General features: G+C 48.2%; 3 protein-coding genes across 3 annotated transcripts; all 3 read left to right on the forward strand.

Annotated features, from left to right (window-relative positions):
• Nucleotides 1-192: 192 nt before the first annotated feature.
• On the forward strand, nt 193-1038 carry J7337_000735 (uncharacterized protein; the record flags this gene model as incomplete). The annotated part of the gene is made up of 2 exons (XM_044818483.1): nt 193-299; nt 351-1038. The coding sequence occupies 2 exons, from the start codon at nt 193-195 to the stop codon at nt 1036-1038; spliced, it is 795 nt and encodes a 264-aa protein (XP_044686185.1).
• An 8281-nt stretch (nt 1039-9319) lies between these two features.
• J7337_000736 (uncharacterized protein) lies at nt 9320-11343 on the forward strand (the record flags this gene model as incomplete). The annotated part of the gene is made up of 3 exons (XM_044818484.1): nt 9320-10133; nt 10186-10700; nt 10759-11343. 3 exons carry the CDS (start codon nt 9320-9322, stop codon nt 11341-11343), a joined length of 1914 nt encoding a protein of 637 aa, XP_044686186.1.
• Nucleotides 11344-15088: 3745 nt separating this feature from the next.
• On the forward strand, nt 15089-15733 carry J7337_000737 (uncharacterized protein; the record flags this gene model as incomplete). Its single annotated transcript, XM_044818485.1, has 1 exon — nt 15089-15733. The coding sequence occupies one exon, from the start codon at nt 15089-15091 to the stop codon at nt 15731-15733; it is 645 nt and encodes a 214-aa protein (XP_044686187.1).
• Between the last annotated feature and the right edge of the window lie 843 nt (nt 15734-16576).

Genomic DNA, 16576 nt, shown 5'->3' on the forward strand with positions numbered 1-16576 from the left:
CAGCTCTGCAGGTTACCAGTAGGTGGGCAAGGCTGCAAGCTTGACGCGTGCGTCTGAACCTCAGCTCGATCGTCAGTGACAAGGCAACACCAGATCACATCATCAATCACCAACTCCGAACTCCATCATCTCTGCGCATCGAGAAATATCACGCAGCTCTTACTTGGACTTTCCTTCATATAGACCGCAATCATGGCTGCCATGTTCAGCCAGAACCCTTTGATGAATGGGCCCAACTATTCATTCTCCGATGCCCCCAAGACCAACAGCGGCGAGTTTCGAGAACATCGATTTAACCCGTGAGATACCTCACGTATGCATCTCCACGGCTTACAGCTAACTGATCCAAGCTACACCGATAATGGCGGTTCGACTCTTGCCATTGCTGGCGCAGACTTTACCATCATGGCTGGTGACACCCGCCACACCAGCGGTTATAGCATCAACTCTCGCATGTCCCCCAAGGTCTTCCGAATCGGAGGCACCACTGCTTCCCAGGAGGATGCTACACTAGTACTATCTGTCGTCGGCTTCGCTGCTGACGGTGAGGCCCTCCGCGACCACCTCGACACCATCTGCAAGATCTACCGTTATCGCCACGGCAAGCCCATGACTGTCAATGCTTGTGCCAAACGCCTCTCTACCGTTCTCTACTCGAAGCGATTCTTCCCCTACTACTCGCATGCGATGCTCGGCGGTCTGGATGAGGAGGGCAGAGGCGCTGTGTACTCATATGATCCCGTGGGGAGCTATGAACGGGAACAGTGCCGAGCAGGCGGTGCTGCGGGCAGTCTGATCATGCCTTTCCTGGACAACCAGGTCAACTTCAAGAACCAGTATATCCCCGGAAGCGGAGAAGGCCATGAATTGAAGGAGCGGGAGCGACGTCCTCTCACACGAACAGAGGTCGAGACTGTCGTCAAGGATGCCTTCGATGGTGCGGTGGAGCGTCACATTGAGGTTGGTGATAACCTTCAAATGCTTATCATCACAGCAGACGGTATTGAGGAGACTTTCTTGCCCTTGAAGAAAGATTAGATGGCAGGAAAGGCGAAAGAGGAATGTATAATAGGGTAATCCTTAGACGCCACGGAATCAATGAGCCTTCCCAACGGTCAATTACGAGGCATATTGTGGTGTGATGAATATGAATATGATACCGAGTCGCTTCAACGACAAAAGAGAATGTCCAGCTCCATGAGTTGCAAACTAACAGGTGGCTAGTGAGGCTTCAGGATGCAAAGGCCTTACTTGACTTAGGAATCTAGGTTTTATAAATTACTTTAGGCGGCACTGAGCTTTGCGGACCGCACATACCTGCTATGCACTGGACATGAGGAACATTTTCCAACACCACTGAAGCCATCGTGTTCGACCAAATATTCATAGAGGTCACGGGCCCCTAAATCATTTACTGGCACTATGCGATTGCAGTTTCAATTAGCTACCCAACAATTAACTTGCTGCGGTGGCGGTATGGACAACAAGTGATGGTATGACGGCGATTTGACCTTGTAACAAAGGTGCGAAGCACTTGTAAAGGCATACTCGAATTACACTTTTAATCACCAAAAGGTTCAACGGCATACCAACACTCGGACATCCTATCAGCATACTCAGCCAGTGGTTCAGACCATCCTGAAAGAGATGAACTATTCACTTCACCGGGCAACGGTGCTTGTTTGCGAATGAGTTCAGCTGTACCACAGCTATTCACCCTCACAATTCTTGCGCGGCGTTTTCATGAGTCTGGCATGACGATGTGTTACTTGCCTGTCTTTTTGTTGTACTTTGGGTGTTGACAAGTAACATTGCTAATTAGTCTAATTAGAGATGGTATGGTATCGGCACACGGCATTTGAGAGACCCATGTCGAGCTGAGCTCTTTGGTCCAAGTCACTGTTGCAACATTGATCATCTCAAGGGACTCTTGACATCAGTCCGCGGATAGAATTACATCCGGGAGAGTTAAGCACCACTTACACTTCTAAGAGCGCGTCCAGACTCTTCTGGAGCGCCTCTATCGCACCACAAGCGCGGCAAATGGCAACACCACGTTGGTTCCTTAGACTCAAGCGCTTGTTTACTTTTCCTATGCCCGATAGTCATCAAAGAACAGTCCGGTTATTTGCTAACAAAGAATTCTTTCTGATGTTGATCAGAGTCAGATGCTAAACATCGAGCCAATACCGTGGCAGTCTAATACCGCCATGCTGTTTCTTTAGCCACATAACTTATCATTGCTAGCTCATCCAGTCTCTATCCCGAAGACGCTTGCTGCCCTGCCCTGCCCTGCCCACACCGGCCGGTCAGGTCTACCGTCTCTTTCTTAGCCTATCAAGTCCACTACACACTTAACAACTCTGATAGGTGAGGCAAGACCTGGTTGCAGTAGTATAGGGTTATTCAAGGCCCAATGACTGGTTGAACATCGTTGCGGTGATCCGCCCTTTGCCTCAGTGGCTGCACATATGTACAGAGATTCATCGAGGTATCCCAGCTAAGCAATGCCCCGATGCAGGGAGGGCGTGGACAGGATTTATCTCTTCCGTTCTCTGCAAGATACTGTATTTCAATATCGTTTGGGTGCGTGAGTGTCTCGCTAACACAACCGATGTAGTGGCGTCTGCTCCATCGCACAATATGCATGACCCGAAAGAAAGGTTGAAGTCATGATACACTGCCATTACGAAAGCCGGACACCACACCTCCTTCACACACTGCAGACATCGAGCCTTGGCGCTTGAGCAACTCTCGAGGTGTTGTATCCTGATAAATCGCCTTTTCAGCTGCCCAGGGGTTAGCTATCCTTGCTTTGGACTGGTATTGGTGTCCCCAGGGAAAAAATGAAATTAAGACATGATAGCCTAGGCATGTACTAAGAGTATCATGCAGTAGTGATCTCACTTCTGTTGGGTAGTTGGCAGGCGAGCATTTCACCTGGTGTGTGTGTTCAGTGAACTACCCTTTCACAATGTGCGTTGTAGATATGCCGCACAAGCCAGTTTCGTTTGCCCGCTTCTTCAATAGAATGAGGTTTCTGCATCCGGACTTTTTCAGGCTACTGGCTTTCCCTTAGGCATACAGATGAATGGCGTGTTTGTTGTGCAAAACTAGACCAGCTACCCAATAAATTCGAGCTATACAACTTCTACGCAAATAATTCTTACAAGGCTATATCGATATGCACAACTACTGCCCTACGTTAGTGGCAAGCTTTTGATTATATCGGAGGTATCGCCAAGACTTCTGACAGCCTCTGTTCCTCTGAAGATTATGGATGCGCGTACTTGGCTGAAGAAGCGTCCTGGTCTATTCGCCACCTCAGCATACGTAGCTTCCAACAATCAAGTGCTGTCTTCCATGTCTCATAAGGCCTAGGAATTGTTTTTAGCCATGCATGTCGTTGAATCGAGGCTGGCGGCTGGCGGCTAGCTGACACGAGCGAATGTTGTGTGGCTGATAACAATGCGCTGCTGAAAGTCTACCGTACAGGACTTGTAACGTAACTCAGTCATGGCCTTATTTCCGCGCTTGGGCCGGGGCTGTTTAAGTTTCTTGGTTCAGTCATGGTCTAGCTTTCTTCCAAGTTTTTGGCAAACTCTTCCATCCTTGGACATGGAACTTGCCGTCATCGGAGAAATCAGAAAGGCGCCTTATTCATTGGCGAGCAGAATTCCTACAATGATGCCCACAGCCCAAGTGTTGAGGCATGATCAGTTGCTGTTGCAGGGGTTTTCCGGCATTTGATGGTCAAGTTGGTGTCGGCAGATGACATTTGTAGCGGTTCAAAAGCGCTACAGCAATCTAATCAAAACGGCACCGAACTCAAATGCTGACGACTTACACAACCGTTACCAGTCGGCTGACATTTGCCACCTCTCATCGTCAAAAATTGAGGCATGTGATAGGGAGTAGAAGCCCAATACACTCAATTTTCGTCAAGTGTCCATAGTTGTAGACAGAACTGAAAACGGTGAGAGAGTTACATAAGGTAGCGGTCCGTTCTCAAGACCCTATCTAGCCAACCTAGGCTCTAGGATGCAGGCAGCGTGCAACGCATTTGCCACATCGGAGGGGGCTGTCAAAGCTTTCTTTCATCATCATCTGTTAACAGCCTTACACGAGGGTCTTGATAGCCCACGTCGAGCGAAATTGACGTCGGGGTCCTCGGCTCCTCAAGCCCTCGAGTCAAGACAGGTTCACAGCGGGTTGAGCATCGGCACAGAGCTTCAAGAAGGATGATCAATGCTGATAATCGTTTCACAAGCCACAATGACCCTTGCTGCGGACCTCCCGACACCAATAAAGACGGCCAATTGCTGTTTTGGTCGCGCCATCGGCGAAGACTACCTATAACTGTAAGGCATGTAAACGGAGCACCGTCGTCATGGCGTCACTGACTATTGTGCAACAAGAGGTAAGATACGCATTGGAAGCGCCTAAAGCAGTCAAGATCAACGATAAAGGTTCTGGACCCTGTTTGACAGGCGGGTGGCGAATGCGTCAGGCAAGCAGGCAACAGTCGTCGCTCTATCTGAGGGCCCAATAACCTTGGTTGCGGGTCACAATTGTACCACAAGTTGAAGGCTTTCCACATTTATTTTTGTTGCAGATTTCTGGCACACAAGTGCCGTACGTCGCTGACTCTTTCTTTAGCCGATCATACGCGACATCTCCCCCTCTACACGAACACGCAGATTCAGCATCAAGTATTCTTGTTAAGAGCCGACGGAGCTTTTCATCCGTCAACCTTAATTAGGCCCGAGTTCTAATTGGCTTTTCAAGTGGCGTCCCAGGAACCCCATCAAGGGTCCAACTAAACACACAGCGGTGGTAGGGCGCGCACATGTCGTTAGTCCAAAAAGCCGTCGTGCGACTGGGAGCTCGGATCACTGGCCGAAAAGCAATGGCTTCTGGTAGCGGAACGGAGTCAGTGTTGATGTTGAACAGTTTACTGGCCATTTTGGCTTCCATAGTATTGCTATTGTGAGGTGCTCAATTTCGAACTCTGGAATTGACTACGAAGGTTTCTAGCAGGAGGGGTCTACGTATCTACCCATGACTAGGTAGGTAGGTTGTGTCTGAAAGACAGAATCGTGAAGTGGGATGGTCGATCATCCACTTATGGATGTCCTGAGGTCCCTAGACAAGCCCAAGAACAGCCATGAGATTACCCAAGTTGTCAGGACCATGCGATTGTCTCCAATAAGACGCTAGTGTCACGGGAGGCTGGTCGCCCCGGCACTAGTTGAGAAAAGTTGGTGGGTGATGGAGAGTTAAGAAAACGGGATAGATCAACATCCACGAAAAGGACTCTTGAACCATGGCATTTGTTGCTACTCCGTACTTACGCAACTGATTGAAAGTTCAGAAGCGACAAGGATCTCGCCTAGGAACGTCACTTCGCTACATACCCACTGCCTCCATATTGCTGTCGAGCTCCGACGTCACGATTTTCAGGTACTGTCTTTTGATGATATGATGATATGAATGGCAAGAGAAGAGGTGGCAAAGCTCAGTTATCCATGCCGGCCATCGATCAAGAGCTACCTGGGCCCCCAAACAGAGAATTGTCCGCCGGACGCTGGGATCTAAGGGGAACACGTGGTTCTGGCAAGATTTCTACTAAGTCGGCAGAAATCCAAGGTCAGGCTAGAGTGCAAATTGTAACCTGCTCAGTCATCAAGATCAGCGAATCATTCATTATCCATCCAGCGTAAGATTCTGCCATGAAAAGTACCTACGGCCAGTGGGTTTGTGTCCTCTCGTGCAAGCAGAAGCGCGTCGGCGTGGAGCTTTTAGGTCCAAGACCGTGTATAGACCGGGCTAGGCCATCAGGAGTGGTTCGAAGCCCCGTCGAGGATGGTCCAACTTCAGTGTTGCGAGATTCAAGGAAAACCAGTCAAAGAGCGCCGGAGCTTGCCCGGATAGAACGCCACATGGAAAGGCAGACTGTTGAGCATCCGCCGGGTTGCATGGTAGTGGGGGAAGCAATGGCTCATGCTCATGTAATTCAGAATGTCCCATCCTTAGTGCCCGTTTCCTACCAGTGATAATCACGTCAAACTTGATAACTAACAACAGCCAAGTGAAGCGAATTGAGTTCAAAAAGGATACGTACATGCTGGCAAGGCGGCTTGGCGGGTCTGTCGCGCGTGTCGATCAGATCTCAGGGACCTCCACCCTACCGCCTCGGCTATTCCCTGTATGCAGATCCCTACTCTGTAGGCTCATGAACAGCTGTCTGAGGGACTGAGTGGCAATAGCCTCGTACGCGTCGCTGAGTCGCGAGCGGTCGTTGCTCCTCTTTATGGGGTTACTGGCGCAGTTGGCCGGCTGCAGAGCTAGAGGCTACTTGGTGCTTGATGTTGGGCATGTTTGCAGATATGTTTCGAATGATTTCTGATATCGTGAGACTCTTTGATACATCATGCACACACTTGACTTTCCAGGGTAGTGTACTGTAGTTAGGTGGGAAATTCTATGTATTGGATAGGTAGAGTTGCCGTGTGCCATTCTCCAAAGATTCCCATGCTAGGGGGTGAGGAAATACAGCGGACTGGCTTTGGTGGGAGATCAGCGATTTTTGGTGTAAGCCATTCTGCTGTTTTTCCTCACCCCGAGGCCATGATACAGAGTAGTAGTCCTACTGGTGAGCGCCCAAAAAAAAAATGCCCTCTAGCCTGTACCTTCTTAGCCTTAAGCTGCTTCGTAGAGTTAAAAATCTGGGGCAGGAACAGGGCAACCTTCAGTGGCGAAACGGTTCCTTCCTACCAGCGGGACGGGGAGTTTTACGTTCCCATTCCATCTTGAACGGTTCCTTCAGCAAAAACTCTGCTTGCTTACCTACCCCCAAGCCAACGTAGGTACCTTATGTCAGAAGTCATCAGGCCCGTTTTATGTTTCATGACGTTTCAAGCCACCAGCATCATTGACAACCTACCCTCCAATGCACCAACCATATTCTAGTCCTGTCCGCAATTGTACATCATTCTAATTACGGAATCCAAGTCATCCTCATGACGGTTGGGAACAAGAAGACATCAGATGACATGCAATGCAATTGACTACAGACACATGCTTAGGTACATACACATACATAAGCAAAACCACTATTATCCACGAGACCCTCTAAAAGCATCCAAGACCTTCTGATTTCGGAGATTGTGCTTTCTGGTGGACCCCGCTAACATCCGTTTTCAGGGACCGTTGCCTCAAGACGCTGGGTTCGCTCGCAGAGCTCGACATCGAAGGAGCCATTCATTCCCCGCAGGAACAACAAATTTAGAAGTCCAATGCGAAGTACCGCATATCATATCACGGCTAGGGCATTTCTTGGCGTCGAAATGGTCTTGTCTCCTCTGCTATCGCTTCACTACTCCATACATACTATAACAAGGTTTTTTCACCACCCTTTACTATTCGAACCCCCCATCCCTGTCATCCCGGTTGGGTTCTGCTGTGGCTGTTCTCCTTGCACCTTGTTTCCCTGCTGCTGGCGCCTTTGCTCGGTTCGAGCTTCGCCCTCCAATCACATTTCTCCGTGAACTCTTGACTTCATTCTCGTTGCGAATCTGTGGCACTCGGTACCTGAATGTTCACCAAGATGGTGGGCGCATGGTCGGTGGCGGTAATGGGTAGCTCAATGTTGCGACCTCAGCCACCGTCTCACGGGATGATTGTCTTCCTTGACATAGGTATACATGCAACTTTGTTGGAACTCACCAGTCGAACAGGGGACGCTGCCAATCTGTTCCAAGAATGAACTGTGAATGATCTATACCTGTGCCATTGCCAACATCAGCCTCGCTTAAGCTCAAGTATCACTGATGGATTGCGGCCTTTGTGACTTGAGCATCGTGTGGCTTGACGGCTTGTTGTTGCCGTTGAACTATCGCTCTCTTTTACCTCTTCTTGTCCAAGCTCTCCTCTCCACCACTTCCCTCCACTCACTCCTCCACCTATACGGCCCTAACAGAATCCCATCTAAGAGCTCGACCAACTTGGGATCGCCCATCGTATTTCCCATCCATCATACCCATCTGTAGCCCACACCCCCCATGAATCTATCACACTAGCATCCCTTCAACTGATCTCTTTTTGGCCCTCTATCCCTCTTAACCCTGCATTTCCTTACACTTCCTTACCTTCCAAGCCTTCCTCGAGCCCTAGCTTCGGAAGCTTGGACTATTAGCCACTCGCTATCTCCGTTGTTAAAGCCTCTTCTGTTTAATCGTTGGCTTAGGTTTCGCCCCTTGCCCCCCAAAAGCTTCTCAAGCCTCGAAAGTCTTTAGGAACCGTTTCTCTTTTTGAAAGCTCACAGGTTCAGGGGAGCTTAACTTTGTCAGTTTGCATTTCTGGTAACCTTCGTTTGTTGCTGAAGCTGGCATTGCCTGTTGCCAGCTCGTAAAGGACGACCTAGGGCTCCTTCAACGTATGAACAAATGTTTTCTCGATTCATCTTGAGCCCCAATACCTCTTTTGCCGCTACACTCATTCATCGCAGCTGATTCTTAGTATCGCGGGTCAAGTCCAACTTTGTGGCTGATCGCCGACTTCGAATAGTTGACACTGCACCTCAACACTACAACACTCTTCCAGTGGTTCCTGGGCTAAGCTCATATCCCTGTTACGCCATAAGGAAACACAACCAAGCCCCATTTTCGATCTCGTTTTATCATTCAGCTCCTTTCCCTTCCGAATTTGGCATTGGTTTAACGGGTGTTCAACGACTTCGCTAGTTTCCCCGTGGGGGCAATAATACACACCTTTGTTCGGGCAGTTTCTTATAGGAACTGTATTTACTTCCGCCGCCACCTTGTCTCTTGTTTCACAGGCAGATTTATTATATACAAAACGACAAATCGTGTCTCTTTTCAGTCTTTTTGCTGGTAAGAGCCAGGGTCTCGATATATTCCCCCGCCCACTGAGCGCTATCGTCGGCTCTGACACATAATCGGCCACAAAATTGCTCGATAATTTCCCCTCTCTACCCTTTCTTTAATAGCAGCCAGTCAAATCCGCCCGAGAAGCTCTAGGCGGCTGCTCTGCTGCAGGAAAAAGCCCTGTTGACTTGTGACTTCGGCACGATTAGCAGGCCTCCTGGTGTTCATCTGAACAATCACAGCTTTCAGGCATCGGAATTTTGCTATCCTTCCCTCACTCCAATAGAGAACATATCCAAGGTATTACATTACCCTTCATCAAACCTGTTGCTGTAAGCCTACGTCTGAGTTGGAGGAGTTGCTAATCTGACCTCAATAAGCACCAGGCTATCTCTCACCTTCTATCAGAGTACCACCAACAAATACATCAAATGGGGGATACAGCCAGCGCCCAAGTCCTGGATGTGGAAGCACTCGACCAGGATACTGCAAAGACGGTCAACACAACGATACCTGACGATCCTATGCCACGTCAAGACGAGTCTCGTACTATCCAGGGGCATGAGTTTTCTTCTCACACTCAAGAGTATCCCACCGTTTCTCAGCACGCTTTCTCAACACAGTTCGATATGTCTCAAGCCTCTTCGGGTCCCCGCCCTGGGCCATATAGCATGGCCCCTATGGCCAACGCCCTCCCTACGATGGGTTTCCGCCCTGGACAGTATCCCCAAAACGCTCACCAGCGCATGAATCCCGCGGGATCTCCACCTATGATGCAGCACATGTCCCAGTTTCCTGGTCATCCGCCACTTCCAGTCTCCGGTCAAAGTTACTACCTACAGCCACAGGTCGCACCGTACTATGGAAATCAGATGCAGCAGGCACAGGCAGCGAACATGATGTCTCAAAGGCACAACATGGCATACTATCCCAACCAGATGATGATGAGCTCTCAGCAATCTCCCTATTACTACCCCCCTGGACCCCAGTATCAACCTGCCTCGCACCCAGTTCCGAACGGAGTGTTATCTGGCCACCATGCCGCTGGCGGACTAACAACCAGCGACCCAAGGGCGATGGCACAGACTGCAGACATGAGTGGAATACATCCACAGGGGTTCAGGCAAGGGCAAGGTAGGACTGGGAAGCAATCTCCCAACAAAACTGAGCTAAAGCAAACCTCAGATGGGACAGAGAGGCGAAGGAGTGCTGTTCGGGGCCCTCCCAGAAAGCCGCGACAGAGTGGTAAGCTAACTTACCTCGATGACCGTCAGTGTCGGCTAAACTCTTGAATCAGGACATGCAATCTGGATCGGCAACCTTCCTCCGCAAACCGACCTCATGAGCCTCGTTCATCATGTATGCAAAGAGGCTGTAGGATTGGAATCACTGTTTCTCATCTCCAAGAGCAACTGTGCATTCGCCAATTTTAAGGATGAGGAAACCTGTACTGCAGCACAACAGAAGCTACATGATTCGAAATTTCAGTCGGTTCGCCTCGTCAGCCGGCTACGCAAGAGCACAGTGGAGGGTGCAGCCGGTGTAACAGCTCCAACTGGTCCTTCGGTGGCTGCAACAGTAGTTAAGACGGATCAAGTTGCCGACAAGTCACCATCTCAGAGCGTGATTCGAAGCCCGGCGTCCGAACCCTCAGGGACCATCAAGCTTGGAGCTTCCGGCGAGAAGACACCGCAGAAGGACAAGTTCTTCATTCTTAAGAGCCTGACAGTGGAAGACCTCGAATTGAGTGTTAGCACTGGCATCTGGGCTACCCAATCTCACAATGAAGAAGCATTGAACAATGCCTTCAAGGTACGTTGGTCTTTGAGCAATACCATTTAGCTACTTGTCAACTAACCTTTCCGAACAGGACGCTGATAGTGTATACTTGGTCTTCTCGGCCAATAAGTCAGGGGAATATTATGGGTATGCTAGGATGATATCGCAGATCAACGAAGACCCTGCGGCAGCTATCGAATTTGCACCCACGGCTCAGGCAACGAGCGACCTTGACCTCCCGAAAGCCATACCGACCGAAGCGAACGAACAAGCCCCCAAGGGGCGTATCATTGACGACTCTGCCAGAGGCACTATCTTCTGGGAGGCGGATCGTGATGATGCTGATGCCTTGTCTGATGCGGAAAGCGAAGCATCAAGCTCCAAGAGTAATGCAGGGGACGAGGGTGCTGCCAAGACATGGGGAAAGCCTTTCAAACTGGAGTGGCTATCCACAAGTCGACTACCATTTTACCGCACGAGAGGATTGCGCAATCCTTGGAACTCGAACCGTGAAGTAAAAATCGCTCGAGATGGTACGGAACTAGAGCCTTCAGTTGGACGAAGACTTATTGGGCTGTTCAATCGCGTGCAGAACGCAGAGGCAGTCGACGCCGGCGTGCGGGCTTCCATGGTCATGGGGCAAGGCTTCGGGCCAATGCAGCCATATGGACAATGAGAGGCGGAGGGGACTTGAGACAGGTCCTCGACGCGATACTCCTGCTGCTCGGGTACTCTAATGCTCTTGAAAGCACACTTGCCAAGAAGATAATTCAAAGACACTGGAATACGGTTTGGGATCTATGCTGGACATAGCTGACAATTCGCGACGAGCAAGGGTCATCAACGACGGTTGTAAATGTAACTACACGACAGTTTTACGTCTCATGATTATATCTATTCGAGTTTTCGAGGTGTTTTTGACTTTGGTTGTGATATGGTCCGGAATTCGCGGATTTGAGTAGTATTTGAGAGGTTGCTGCAGAGCTGTCAAGCTAGCTGCAAATCATATCATGGATCTGCCATACTACCTAGGTACTTGGCGTCAAACTTGATCAACCTGCCAGACCACCTCGGTGATCAGGGTCATGGATCAAGTGGCAACGGAAAACGCGGATATACAAGATTCCGTCGACGCCCGTCAGCGGGTCGCAACGAACTGAAAGCCCGAATTCCATCGGGGCATCATTTGCAGTATGGTTTCGGTGATTGATGAGACAAAAATAATGTTGGCTTGGTCAAGCCAAAAAAAAATGTGGCAAGGCTGTGGCTGAAAGATGTTTACTTACGGGGGGGTGACTAGAACGGGAATCTGATAAAATTGAGCACCTACCTTAATGTACTTACTAAAGTGCCTAAGGTACGGAGTACCTGGTATGTGCCTCAAATATAACGCTAACGCACGCGCAAGGAACTGGCAAGTTGACTTTCAGCCACTGGAGGTTTGGCCATTTCTGACCTAAAGCAGCTGAGGTTTCTGGGGTAGTTAGCTGTGCATGGATGTGGTCCAGAACGTCATGGACTACGTCATGATGCTAGATGGTCTAGACCCTCCCAAGTGGGTAAAACAAAGGATTCATTAAACACCAAGAGAGTTATTTGTGTGACACAAATACTTGATCACTTTGCCAGGTACTCATTACCCCCGCTGCCCCGTTTGTCTGACTATTTCTAATTATGCTCTGTCCCGTTTTTCTTCTACTATATGCCGGACCCCACATTGACATTTGGATCCATGGAGTTTCGGTGGTGGGAGTGGTGATGATCATGATATGCATTGAATCCCAATCACACCTCGATTACCTCAGTACTAATGCACTAAATCACGATCACAATTCAACAGAGCAAACCAAGTAACTCCAAGCCACAATGAATCATTAAGAACATCCGAGCAATCGATCCCGTTTGCCCCTGTTCACTTTATCTCTAATTACGTCATTGGTCATATCACCAGAGCTTTGGATATGGACCCTGGATTTGCCTATGATATACAAGTGGTATGGCCTTTTTCATTTTTAGCCGTCCTTCTTAGCAGGTTCCAGATGGATGAGAATTATGACTAGAAGTGTTATTCTTGTTTTACAGTTAACTTGGTAATGTTATAAGTCTACACAGCTGAGTAAGTCTCAGTGTATCTCTTTTGGTCTCTACTCATTCTCCTTTTGTCACCATCTCTTTGTCACCACGGCATCCTACTTACATTACGGCATTGTGCCTCTAGCCCATAAGCTCTTTACTCGCCTATTACAATAGAGTTTCAATTACGGCCGAACTTCACGAATGTCTGAGCCTTTAATGCAATAATCTGCCCCCCAACGCTATTTCCTCACCGAGCGGCACACTTTTCGATGCAGTGCACATACGATATCCATATCTCCCTCTCTGGTCTACAAAGTCATTTCTATGTCCATTGGCCACGGTGCACATGTAGAGCAGAATGCGTATGTCCACTTCGATATCTCCAGGATCCCCCCCCCCGTCCCAAGTATCCCTGTCTTTGGTGGTCACTGGTAACTCTTGGAGGATGTTCACCACTGGCCCCTCCACCAGAGTAGCTGCCCTCGCAATTCTTGGGCCGGGACTAGTGTCTCATACTTTATTCCAGTACATTGATGCGGGATGTAGTCACCGTACTGAGGATAGTGTTTCCTGGCTCCTGGTGATCACTGACCAATGTTGATGCGACTTGGTTGAATCCCAACGGTGGTATTCTCGGCAAATGTTTCTTGGTCTGATTGCGTGCTCAGTTCAACTTCTGGGAGTTTCTAGCCCAGTAACACTAATTGATTGGAAGTATGTCATATTCAATTGGGCATATTGCGGTTGAGGGCTCAATCACTGGTCCGTACTCATCATCGACATATTGCAACTCATAGATTTGTGCCTCAATGAGCTTGGACACTTGTCCTAGTTCCAGGCTTCTGAGATGATATTATTGTGTATCATCATACATCTCCGAATCTTCCCATATAGGTATGACCATGAGCAGGAGTGTTCTTCTTTGCTTCCTAAACAACACCTCTTGGCTTCTGTCTTCTTGTGTCGTGTAAATGCCAAGTATTAAGAATATTTAATTGATTCATAAGGTACTAAGTTGGTTGTAGTCGGTCTAATGCTGGGTTCGTCGTTTGTAGATGCTTTATCCCTCCCTAGGTAGGTAATGTTGTTGGTATGATTCAAGGTAGCTTCTGTTGATATCCGCACATGATTAAGCCAAATAGATTCTGAATTCCCAGACCTTCTCATGCGTCACACGTCCACTACCGGGATAATCATGCTAATACATTCTGTGATTGTCACGTTGTGCTTGCTATAGGAAATTGTTCAGCTCGGTTTTGAGGTTAGATACTTGTTTGAAATAAGCTGTCTTTTCAGAGGTAATATAACATAACTCAGGTACATTATAGTAGCTCTTGAGATATATGATTAAAATCAGATAACTTCAGTAGAAGCTCTGTTTTTTATAACATTTAAGAACGTGGTTTTTTAATTTAGAGGTAGTTACTATAGAATTATGTAGAGGTAACTTTTATAATTGACATAAGAGGAACTTGAGTTACAGCAGTACTATTAACACCAATAAAAATCAGTCTCAAGTCCCGAGTAATACAAAGGCAAACATCTAACCAGAATACTTAATAGTTTAAAGCTGGAGTCTAGAACATAGAGAGGATAGATATTGAATTAGAGTAAATGTTCCTATTTAAGCATGATCGGGCCTGGTATAGGGTAACTAGATCTGGAGTCATGCATATTATGTCAGCACTATCAACGCTTGGACAATTTTCCCCAGACATTTCATCGTAGTGAATCCATCCTTATTAATTATTCGAGTGTCCATGGAACCGATCACCGATCAGCTTAAAGCCTCACCGAATTCATTGGCTTGCTCAAGGTCGGGTGAAATTCATGACACCCTGTTATGATGACCAGAAGTTTTCGTGGCTGTTAGAAGTCAAGGGCTGCATTGCAGCTGCTGGATTGTGTTTACGTTCCCGAATTGGTTGGAAGCTTCCACCATGATCCACCACTGTCCAGCAGCTTCATGCAACCACGAGCAGCCAACAGACTCGCGATGCCACCTAATTTCGTACGATTTTGATGTAAAAATCACGTAGTTGTCCTCGAACAAGGTTTGCCAATGCTTCCATAGTCCTCTTATGCAGTCGTGCGATTTCTAGAACCTCCAAGTAGTAAGTTCCGTCGACCTTTTACGAAAGGCAAGGAAACTTCCATCTCGATCACATCTTCCTCATCAACGAGTATAAAGCAAGCCCCCCCCCCCCCCCCCCCCAAAATGGACTCCAATCTTCATCAGAACACAAGGAAACAAACACAAGCAACAAACTCTACAACAACGATCACAACACTATAACTCTCTTGCACACTGCAACCATCTCTTTCCAAACATCAACGCAAACACAATGGCTTTCTTCCCTCGCAACTTCTACAACTCCGATGCTTCCTTTACTCCCCTCTTTCGTCTCCTCGACGACTTCGATAGCTACTCTCGTCAGGGACAACAGAACGGTGGTACCCGTCGAAGCGGCCTCACCCACTGGCAGCCCAAGTTCGATGTCCGCGAGACTGGCGAGGCCTACGAGCTCCATGGAGAGCTCCCTGGCATGACCAAGGAGAACGTCCACATCGAATTCACTGATCCTCAGACCATGACCATCCGCGGCAAGACTGAGCGCACATACACTGCCGGCACTCCTCCAGCTGGTCTCGTTGAGGGCTCCCAGTCCCGAGGCGCCATTGCCGAGGGTGAGAGTAACGATGAGAACAAGAACTCTCACCACGCCAAGGTTGAGGATGAGGCCGAGGCCAAGGCTCACGAGAGCACCGAAGTCACCCACCACCAACACTCCAAGGAGGTCGAGAAGAAGCCCGGTGATCAATCCAAGTACTGGCTCACCGAGCGCACCTTCGGCGAGTTCTCTCGCAGCTTCAACTTCCCCACTCGTGTCGATCAGGACAACGTCTCTGCCAAGTTTAAGGATGGCATCCTGAGCATTGTTGTTCCCAAGGCCAAGAAGCACGAGTCTCGCCGAATCAACGTCGAGTAAACTCGACCACACACTACGACCCTGGAATCTTGACAACGTCATTATTCAGCTCTCCGATTTCACGACAAGTCAAGATCATTAATGACTCATCTTTACGACTTTAGCATTGCATGATCGGTGTTTGGAAGTTTCTTAGCATGATAGCATTGTAGGCCTGACGTGGCCATTCGCTCCTTGTACAATAGCAACCAATAATTCAATTGCTTTTACAAACAACTTCCTAGATCTCCATGAAAAAAATCAAGTGACGTATTCCGTAGTATTTATTTGTCCGTGACAGTATATTTACTGTGATATCTACGAAGTTGTTCACTCCTTAACGCGGTAATAGTATTACATTGTCACACCTAAACTACGTCCTCCTGAAGATCTATATCCCAAGCGGAAGAATGATCTAGATAAGCTCAGTAAACCAACGGATACTTAGGATTGTAATTTTCGGCAATTTCATTAAGTTCCAGAAGTTTTCTGACGCCGTCAGGTAGTTTCTTGCTATTGCGGAATAAATGCTCTTATATCAATCAAGACAGCCAAATAAACACGGGCCCAATGGTCAGGAAATGGATAAATATTAAAGTCGGAAAGTCAGGTTCTATGATTAGATGAAAGTTCATAATCCCATATCAATCCAAGTAAGAAACTCTAATTCATCTGTAAATACTGTACCTAGTTCTCAGAACCTTACGATTGAAAGCTATCCGCTGACAAATTAAAACCCACCAATTCTGTTGGCCGATTAAATGTGGACCGTCATGTAATTTGTCAACTGGCGACACGTGATTTGGCGTAGAATGGTGGCGTTGTTGCCTCCCCTAAGGCACTAGGTAGACGCGACCGCGATTT

This window comes from Fusarium musae, chromosome 1, assembly GCF_019915245.1.
Source record: "Fusarium musae strain F31 chromosome 1, whole genome shotgun sequence".
Classification (NCBI taxonomy): domain Eukaryota; kingdom Fungi; phylum Ascomycota; class Sordariomycetes; order Hypocreales; family Nectriaceae; genus Fusarium; species Fusarium musae.